This window comes from Elephantulus edwardii, unplaced genomic scaffold (genome assembly GCF_000299155.1).
Source record: "Elephantulus edwardii isolate Elephantulus edwardi_28Jun2011 unplaced genomic scaffold, EleEdw1.0 scaffold00066, whole genome shotgun sequence".
NCBI lineage: Eukaryota > Metazoa > Chordata > Mammalia > Macroscelidea > Macroscelididae > Elephantulus > Elephantulus edwardii.
Window position 1 is genome coordinate 2828574 of NW_006399816.1, and position 10569 is coordinate 2839142.

At 38.0% G+C, this 10569-nt stretch overlaps 1 protein-coding gene across 1 annotated transcript in view; it reads left to right on the top strand.

The window, feature by feature from the left end:
• IREB2 (iron-responsive element binding protein 2) overlaps window positions 1–9382 on the top strand; it is a 63623-nt gene extending 54241 nt beyond the window's left edge. Inside the window, exons 18-22 of the mRNA XM_006888267.1 lie at window positions 10–152; window positions 1592–1739; window positions 1825–1947; window positions 5055–5240; window positions 9144–9382. Of these exons, the coding sequence (XP_006888329.1) occupies window positions 10–152; window positions 1592–1739; window positions 1825–1947; window positions 5055–5240; window positions 9144–9254 (711 nt within the window). The 3' untranslated portion in view covers window positions 9255–9382. The remainder of the gene's footprint in view (window positions 1–9; window positions 153–1591; window positions 1740–1824; window positions 1948–5054; window positions 5241–9143) is intronic.
• The last annotated feature ends 1187 nt before the right edge of the window (window positions 9383–10569 follow it).

A 10569-nucleotide genomic window follows, 5' to 3' on the forward strand; every position in this document is an offset into this window, starting at 1 on the left:
ACTTTATAGACCAAAGAACCAGCAGCACTTCAATCTATTGAAAATGCCCACGTCTTACTATATTTGGGAGATTCTGTAACAACAGATCATATATCACCTGCTGGGAGCATCGCTCGGAGTAGTGCTGCTGCAAAGTATTTGACAAACAGAGGGTATGTACGTAGTTTTAGGATATTCTCACACTGTTTAAGAGGCCTCTCGTGATTATAAAATGATACTGTGGGGATGCAGTCAGCACAATCTAGATAGAGGAAACTATAGAACACAAAGTTTCTACAGCTAAAGTACAAGAGGTAATGAAAAAGAAGTAACAACTGTAAATGGGGGAAATTGAGAATTTCAACATTAATGAGTAGAAACGAACAATTTGTTTCTTTTTTAACTGAAACAGTATGATTAAAGGAGTCCTGCTACCACAATGGCTACAGGACTTAGCTGCTAATGGAAAGGTTGGCCATTTGAACCTATCAGCTGTTCGTTCCAGTCAAGAAAGAAGAGGCATTCCGTTTCCGTCACAATTTACAGCCTTGTGAACCCCATGGGAAAGTTCTGCTCAGGGCAGTAGGTGTGGGAGATTTTCTGGTTTTAGTTAGAATGATAGGATACCAGAATTTCACTTCAAAATAATTTAACAAGTAATGATTATAGAAGAAACAAGAGAGCCCATAAGCTGATAATTTACGGTTAGGTTTTTGACACTTGGATTGCTGCTGTTGTTGATTGCCTTCAAGTTGAGCACGACTCACAGCAACCCTATGAACAAAAGGGCTGAAGCCCCTCTTATCAACATTTATCAATGTTCACAGAGTTTCCGGAAGTATGTTGTTTAAGAAGTGGATGCCAGTCCTGCTTCTAAACCTGTCATAGTATGTTATTGCTATGTGCCATTGAGTCGCCTGTGATGTTTAGTGACCCTATTTACAGCCGCTCTGAACCCTTCCCTGTCCTGAGCCAGTCTCTTTTCATTCCAACACACCAGCCCCCATTGACCCAGTTACTGTATCAGTCCATCTCATCCAGGTTTTCCTCTCCTGAGTTGTCTGTCCTTCCTTCCAAGCATGATGTCCTTCTCCAAGGACCAATCTCTCCTGGCCACATGCCAAAAGTAAGTGAGGCGGAGCTTCAAAATCCTAGCCTGCAAGGAGAGACTTGGTTTCACCCTTTCCATGAAAGACCTGTTTGTTTTCTTGGTGGTCCATGGTATGTTCAAGACTCTTCTTTAGTACCACAGTTAGAAGGCATCAATTCTTGTCATCCTTAGTCATTGTCCAGCTCTCTGATGCATAGCAAGTAATTGAGAAGACCTTGGCCTGGTTTAGGCGCGCTTTTATCTCTAGATTGACATATATAATTTAATATGAATGAAAATCCAACTTTTCCGTAAACTTGTTAATTTTTTTATTTTTTTTTTTTTTAAGAAATACTTGTTGAGCCCCTACTATATCTGCTGTTTTTCTACTTTAGTACGTGTTTTTTGGTTGGGTTTTGTTTTTTTTTATAATGAAAACAATTTTTTTAGTCAGTTTTACAACTCAAAATGTGTAGCTGTTTTCTATTGGAAATGAAACTGACTCTTAAAATTTTCTTACAGCCTTACTCCTCGTGAATTCAATTCTTACGGTGCCCGAAGAGGTAACGATGCTGTGATGACAAGAGGCACTTTTGCAAATATCAAGCTTTTTAATAAGTTTATTGGAAAGCCAGCCCCTAAAACCGTTCATTTTCCATCAGGACAAACGGTAAAGAAATAGACGAAAGTCTTAAGCAATTGCTGATGCGATCAAAATTTGTATTAAATATTTCTGTCTCTGTTTTACTCTACAGCTAGATGTTTTTGAAGCTGCAGAGCTGTACCAGAAAGAAGGCATCCAATTGATAATTTTAGCAGGAAAGAAATACGGGTCTGGGAATTCAAGAGACTGGGCTGCCAAAGGACCATATTTGCTGGTATTCTTAAAATTTGTCTTCCAGACTTTAACTCTTCCATTTTTTGTGGGGAGCTTTCTTTGTTTTTCTTTTTGGTCCTCCCCTTTTTTTAATACACTTTAGACCTTATTTGTGTTGTTTTAAAGTGATAATTATGTAATAATTTTCTACCCATCCAGTTGCATTTTAATTCTCAGGCTAAGCCTCCATCCTCCCTTTTTTATTTTAGGAAATCTGTAGAGTTGAACTTGATAATTATTTGTACCAATTTTATTTGCTTCCTTTTCTCTTGATTTACTCCATCAGGGTTAAGAGATGTTGTGGACATTTTTTCTCCCCAAATAGAGGATGTTGGTGACTGGCCAGCCATCAGAATAACATTCCTGCTGGCATTGTTTCTTTGCTTTCATGCAAATAGACAGTCTCCTGGAGAAAAATAGTCATGGGACAGTATTTTATGCTATTTCAGATTTACAAGTGTGTCTCTTTGCATTTATAAGAGGACCAGCCAAAATACAATCCTTAGAGCTTATCATATAACTTAATTCTTTTTTAATCTTTAAATCACCCTTCCTAAAATGTTGATATTTTTAGACGTGATAAGAAATTTATTGTACAAAACAACTATGAGATACCTTCTCACCCCAGTGACGGTAACAAAATGTAACAGAACAGCAGACAGCAAATGCTGGCAAGGTTGCAGAGAAACTGGAACCCTTATTCACTATTGCTGGGAGTGTAAAATGGTGCAACCACTGTGGAAGGCGGTGTGGGGCTTTCTCAAAAAGTTGGAAATAGAAATACCATTTGACCCAGCAATTCCACTACTGGGAATATACCCTAAAGAAACCAGAACTGCCGCCCAAGCAGATACATGCACACCCATGTTTATTGCTGCTTTGTTCACATTAGCAAAGAATTGGAAATAACCCAAGTGCCTATCAGCAAACAAATGGATATAGAAGCTGTGATATCACACAGTGGAATATTATGCAGCACTCAAAAAGCAAGGAATTTATGAAGTATATAAAATGGGTGACCGTGGAAGACATTATGCTGAGTGAAATATCTTCAGTCACAAAAAAAGACAAATATTGCATAATGCTACTGTTATAGAACAGGCCTTATGTGGAGTTTGGGGAAAACTAAGAAAAGGGCTAATGTACATGGCATTGAACCAGACGAGGGAGAGAATAAAAGGTATAAATATAAAAATAAAGAAATATTATCATTAGGTATTATTGGCATGACAAGAGCCCAGAATAAGAGTTGCTGGAATGGGTGTATAACAGTGAAAGAACTTTTTTTCCAAAGGAAAAAAGCAAACTGGGAGGAGGAGGGACTGGAGGAAAATGTGCAACAATGAATGAATAGAAATCCAAGTTCTTTATAAACTTTTCTTAAAATCTAAAAAAAAAAAAAATTCCTTGTAAATTTCAATTCTATGTTCCCCTCCCCCTGAATTTTTTATAGAGACACACACACACACACACACACACACACACACACACACTCCCATGCCCCATTTCCCCCCCACCCCCACACCCCCTCATTTACCACTTGTTGGACGTCCCTGGTGTGCCTCAGGTCACTTGTGGCACAGGAGGCCCCACTCGTACCAGACGTTTCCCACCACTGTAGGGAGTGAGGAAGGTGGTGGTGGTGTTGGCAAAGGATTGACCTGCCGGTCATCCTGAGCAGGCACTCCACTTGTCTTCCCACTCTCAGAGCTCTTTCCTTCTAATAGATTTAAACACCCAGCCTTTCAGTTAGCATCCCAACAAAATCCACTGTGTTACCACCAGGGCTACTTTTTAAAAGTTTCTGAGAAGGGCAATTATGGAAAAAAAAAAAAATATTAAGAACCATTGGCCTAGAGCTTCTTCTAGTTCATTTTCTCCCAAGAATAAACTTAGTGTTTACAGATAGCAGGTCGCTGGGTGGTGCACGTGGTTTATGCTCTTCTAATAACCTAAAGTTATGTCTGGTGGCATAGTCCAAAGCAGGTTGGTGCTGCTAACTCAAATAGTGCATGTCTCTGGCAGTTCACGTCCACTAGGCAATCTCCTTTTATGTTATTTACAGCCTCAGAAACTTGGGGGAAGTCGAACCTACTCAGTAACAGTGAGCTTGAAATTTTATTTGCATACTAACCTACTACACATTGGCAGTTCAGTTTTTAGGATTACAGTCAAGTTTGCAAACAGTTGTACTCTGTAACACATGGGTACGACAGCAGTGGGTTTGTATTTTCTGTTTTTAATTTTTTTATCTTTTTGGTATTCAGGAATAGATATTAAACTGAAGGCCTTACCCACTTCTTTTTGTGAACTTTTAACCAATATCTTCAATGTTCTTACTGAGAACGTCATACCTTTGAATCTTAAGCCTTTTGTGTGTTCTTAATACAAATTTATTCTGACCTTACTGGTGTCACTCTGTAAATTTAACCCTTTACAGTTTCAGCATTGTCTGTATCTATCTATGTCTTGAAAATATTTAAAGAATTCTTTCATCCTATTCTCTTTGTCCCTGTGGGTATATTAAGAGAAATTTCATGAGGGAGTACTGATGAACACCTGTATTAGATCTACCATGGTTAAACAGTTCCAAGCCCTGTTTGAGGCCAGCCAAGCACAGCTGCCCCAGTTTATTAAGTTCTGGGTGGTAAGCACTGGCTGTTCTTAACCTTGTGGTAACCAAGGGGAAACCAGAATAACGTGGAGAGGGGGGATGGTACTTAAAAAGAAAATTATAAAAGGTGGTTAATTTGTTCAGCATGTGTTCTGTTTGTATAACTGATAAAAACTGCATACCTGGAAAAAAGTGGAATTGGAGAATGGTTTTATATATTTTTGTTACCTTATTTTTAAAGACTTAAGTAAATCTTTTGATACAACAGTGACTTTAATACAGGTATGAAAATAATTGGTTAATATAGTAATTGGGGGAATGGGCATAGGTACGTAAGGTTGATGTGGGTCACAAGCGATTCAATGACACATAGCAACAACAATTGAGTTAACAGTTTTCTAAAAGGCCAAGAGTTCATTTATTTTCCCCATAAAATGCTTATTAAAATAATCTTCAGAGAGATTGGAAGAAGTAAAATGCCATTTTTGTTACAGGGTGTGAAAGCAGTTTTGGCCGAAAGTTATGAAAAAATTCACAAAGATCATTTGATCGGAATTGGCATAGCTCCACTTGAGTTCCGTCCGGGAGAAAATGCAGATTCCTTGGGCCTCTCTGGCAGAGAAACGTTTTCCTTTACATTTCCCAAAGAATTGTCTCCTGGAATGACATTAAATATAAAGGTATCTCTGAAATTCTAAAATGTTTGATCATGTACAATTACTCAAATTTGTGTTTATAACTTGAATAAGAAATCATAACTTTATTGTAAATAGTATACTAACATCAACTAATCAACAAGTTAAAGATGTTCTTTTTTTCTTCCAGGCCAACTTAAACTTGTGTTAACATAGTTGATGTTTTGTGGGGCAGAAATTTAAAGAACTAGATACTTACTCCAGAGTCTGAAGGGAGTTGTGAAATGCTAGGAATCCTAGAAGTTAAAAAAAAAGTATATTGATTTTTTTATTATTGCCTGGCAGCACACAAAGCTTTGCAAAATAATGCTCATGTAATCCATTCTTTTTAATAGTCACTTAAAGGCATACATTGATAAGCTCTTGATAAGAGGAATCCACTTCTTCAGTGGAAGAGAAGAAAATTCTGTGCTGCTTCGTATACAACATAGTGTTTTTTTGTATTCAATTATAATCTTTCAAGGATGTATTTATTAATCCTACAGCTATGTGATTGGGCATATTTATTAATCCTACAGCTATGTGATTGGAAAACTTCGTTTTTAGAAAGTTTTTGCATAGACACACACACATATACACATATACAAACGTGCAGGTTGTAATAATTCCTTTCAACTCAAATCAAAACTTACTGCCATCTAGTCAGAATCAACCCATAGCTGACCTGGCATTGTTTGGGTTTTTTGGGTTTTGTTCCCCCACCCACCCCCAAATACTGATTTTTATTTGTCATTATTAAAAGTCTGAATTTTAAACAGATTCTTGAACTGGTGGTTCATAGCCACCAGCTCGTTCAACTTTAGCACCTGTCTCATCTCTAGTAACTTTTCCAGAGGTACCACCTTCATCATGAAGCTCCATGGGTTTGCCCAAATCTTGATTATTGGGTGTTTGTTAGTTTATGTAAAGCCAACACAAAACAGTTGAAGCAAATAACCATTAGTAGTCTTGACATCAGTATGAGCTTTGATCATGGTCTGTCATTTTTTGACCATGGAGCATATTTTGTCACGAGTAAGATCCATGCCATGGAAACTGGAGGCAGTTTTTGCCTTGGACATCCTCAGTAATTAGCTTGAATTTTCTGTGCAACTTTATCATTTTGCAAATCAGCAAGGCTCACTTTAAAAACATGAACCTTGAGTCCATCAGGCACAATTTTGGTTCCTTGAGCCCTTGTGACTATTGTCTTCCCAATATTATTATATTGACAATAGCTGGTGCCTTTTCATCATACTAATCCTTCCTAGAAATGGATCAACCACTTTATTCATGGCTCCTTTTTTGCCACCTTTTGTAAGGTGCCTGTTCTTGCTAGCCACCATGGTAGTGCTCAGAGAGCCAGAAGGGCAAAAGGCTGCATTAGGGTTTTGAAGACTATAAAGCATCCAGGAGATTGCCTGTCTTTCTCACTTGAATTCAGTGAGTTTGAGCGCTAATGGTTTTGAGAGGCACAGCCATGGGTTAGCAGTGCTCCCTACAGACCACACCACCACTGCTCTCTATGCCCATTTCGATTCTCTCCTGGCTTCTCAGGGCCACAAACACACCCTGCCTCCTTTGTGTGTACATGTCAACACTCATCCTCGGTAAGTCCAGAGGATGGTCAAATAAGAAAAAGGAAAATTCCCTGCACAAAATGTCTTAATTCTGCAGCTAGAATCAAAGTTTAGATTTGAACAAGTTGGGGGTTTTTACATAATTTGCCACCTCATTGTCTAGATAAGTAAACGAGAGAATAGTAAATAGCCAGTTAATGACATAGAATAGAACCACATGGCTCTTGGCATTTGAAATCAGTGTTCTTTATCCATGCTGCTTTCATCAGAGTCTGCTAAAGCACAAAGCACTCATACATAGTACTGGAGTTTCATCTAGGTAACTTAATGTAATCTCTATTTAAAGTTTGCTCAAAAAAAATCTTACTAGTCAGTTTTAAATATGCTTTTCTAAGTAATCTTAATTAATTGCTGAATTTTCTGAATCTGGTGGGATATACAACGTTAACTGACTGTGTTGTCAGGGTTAGGAAGTTGTCCTCTGAGAGGCACTCCACAGATCAAATGAGAGGAGTAAGATGCTTTATATTGGTTACTTTGGAAAAATTAAACCATTGAACAGTTGCTGACTTGAACCCCAGAGAGCCAGGTGAAGGTGTCCTTGGGACAGCTTGTTTTTCAGTTAAATGTGTTGATGTCTTTTCCTTGTATTCAGCTTTTTCTCTTATTTCTTTTGCCACTACTTTAGAGTTTTATGTACATACTGTGTAAACAGATTAACTAACCAGATAATAACACAGCGTACACTATGCAGAAGAGTTCAGTCTGATCTCATTGCTTACACCAAAGTTAACTACTGTTAGTTTGCTTTCTGTGCATTCAGTTTTATTTCCTTTTGGTGCCACACCCATACCTGTACATATGCAGAGCGATACTTGTGAGAGCTAGAACTTTTTAAATCTACGCTACCTTGTTTTCCTAAGTCTTGGAATTTTCTGCCTTTGACAGGATACAGTGTAATCACTTTTCTTTTGCTTGTTATAAATGTATAAGAGAAAATGAGGGGTTTTTTTCCTCACGGATCTCTGTTTTACACAAGCTCTGACTTTTGCAGGTTTTGTAGTCTATATAAATATGTTACAGTATTTAATATGGCTTATATATCATTTCAAAACAGTTGGATCATGAAACACTTTGAGAAGTACCTGTTTTCCATGTTGTGGTGGTTGTTATGTGCCGTCGAGTCGTTTCCGACTCATAGTGACCCTATGCACAACAGCCCTAAACCCTGCTCTATCCTGCGCCAACCGCACCGCCTCTGACACACCCATCCTGATTACCCCAGTCACCGAATCAATCCATCTCAGAGGGCCTTCCCCTCCTGCGCTGTCCCTCCACCCTCCCAAGCATGATGTCCCTCTCCAAGGACCCGTCCCTCCTGGCAACATGTCCAAAGTATGTCAGACGAAGCCCCAGAATCCTTGCCTCCAAGGAGTAGCTTGGTTTAATCCTCTCCAAGATGAATCTGTTTGTTTTCCTGGCAGTCCAGGGTACATTCAGTACCCTTCTCCAGCACCATAGCTCAAAAGCATCCACTCTCCTTCTGTCCTCCCTAGTCATTGTCCAGCTCTCTGATGCATAACAAGCGATTGCAAATACCATGGCCTGTATCAGGCGCACCTTAGTCTCCAGAGAGACACTGTTGCTCCTGAGTACCTTAGAGAGGTCCCTAACAGCAGACTTTCCCATCGCAATACGCTTTTTGATTTCCTGACTGCTGGAGCCAAGAGTGTTGACTGTGGAGCCGAGCAAACTGAAGCTGTGAACACTCTCAATCTCTTCATCATCCATCCTGATGCTGCCAGTTGGTCCAGTGGCGACCTGTTTTCCATAGTTAAAAGAAATCCAAAGAGGTTTTTGCTTTTACCCAAAAAAATAGCCCTAAGTGTACCTACTTAGTTCAGCATTTGTTTTGCTTCTAGCCATTAAAGAATTGTGCTCCTACAGTGGTGTCACCAGGCTCTTTCCCCACAACTACTGGTGTCCAGGCCCCAGAGCTGTGAACTGTGTCTGAATGCTGTACATTAGTATTATCTTGGGGTTTATGTGTTATTTGATAGGTTGTTTTTAGGAGTCTAGAAATGCTCTGAATTTTTTTCCATACAATTTAATGGTAATGACTTAGTTTACCTACATATTTCAGATTACTAAATTTCATAGAAGTATACTGCTTAAAGATAACTAAAAAAACCTGTATATACATTAGACTGACTGTTTAAAATCTGACAAATGTAGTCATTAAATATGAAAACAAAGGATCTTAGCCACTAAGTAAGTAAATGACATTGAGGATTTTACCACTAATATAACTGTTTTTATTTGTTTTAAGACAAGCACGGGTAAAGAATTCAGCGCAATTGCTTCCTTTGACAATGATGTCGAAGTGACATTATTCAAACATGGAGGATTATTAAACTTTGTGGCCCGAAAATTTTCATAGTATCTACTCACCATGGAGACTTTTCATAACTGATAAGGGCAAAGCCGTTTGTGCTGGACCCAGAAGTCCTTACTTTGGAGCTGTATGCGCACTTATCTCATCCATGGATGTAAATGATTGCGAATCAAATCAACGTTATGACTGAAATGAAATCTTCTTGATTTTAAATAATATACGAATGGTGCTATTAACATTGCTCAAATCAGTGTGTGAAGTGTGTTGTGGAAGAGACTTGTAAGTATGGGGGGAGGCATATTTTATCACACCATTTTGTAAATAAAGGCAGAATTTGAGCTTGTGTTGAAGATTCTTCTATGAGTAACTTTTCTCAAGTTGTCTAGTTTTGCACCTATAAAACTGTATACAACTGTTTGTTGGTTTCAGAGTAGCTAATTGAAATTAAAGAAGCCAGATTAGATCTAAATTTATAGATGAAAAAATGGATTTATAAATGGGCTTTCCAGCAACATTCATTTCTTTTGAGAACTGAGCTGGATCCAGTTTGCTTTCATCATTTGTAATATAAACCAGGGATATAACTCACTCCAGACCCCAGGCATTTGTCTAATCCAGCCAAGATTTCCTCCACATCTGAAGATGAACTCTTAGAGAAGACCACCAATGTGTGGCACCCATGTACTAACAGTGGGAGTATCTATCACTTATAATAAAGCCCTTGACTTTCTTGTGATTTGTTACTGTGACCCTTTGGCAAGCCTCAGACATTACTTGAATTTGATTATTTTGCCCACCTTATGTTAGGCTATAACTTCTTAAAACTTTAAATATCATTAACCAAAATTCCACCCTCATTTTATAGTTCCTAAAGAAAAGCTTTAAATTCTAAAATTACTTCTTCTAAACTTTTAAATTACCGATTCTAAATTAATAGGATTGTTCAACCCAGAAGCATTGTATAGATTTTTATTTTTAATTATTTAAATTGATTTCCTGTTATTTTGAATTATTCTTTTACTTGATAAAGCCTGATTCTCTTAACCATGTTAACTTAGAACCAAAGTTGACCATCAGGATAATATACTTAAATTGTTGCTGAGTACCATATTTTCTTAATATGCATGTCTGTGTACCACATTGAATGTTCTGTCAGCAAGAAATTTGGCAGCTTTCAGGATAAAGTGTGGATAATTCCAGAAGATTCCCTATGTTTTAATTAAGAAACTAAACATAGCAGACAAAAATGTTAATTAATTGTGATTTTCACATGGAATTAACTTTATATGACCTGGTTACTGCAGTTCAGAACTGGCTCACATTGCACAGTATACAGTATTTCTTTTAAGGTGAAATGACC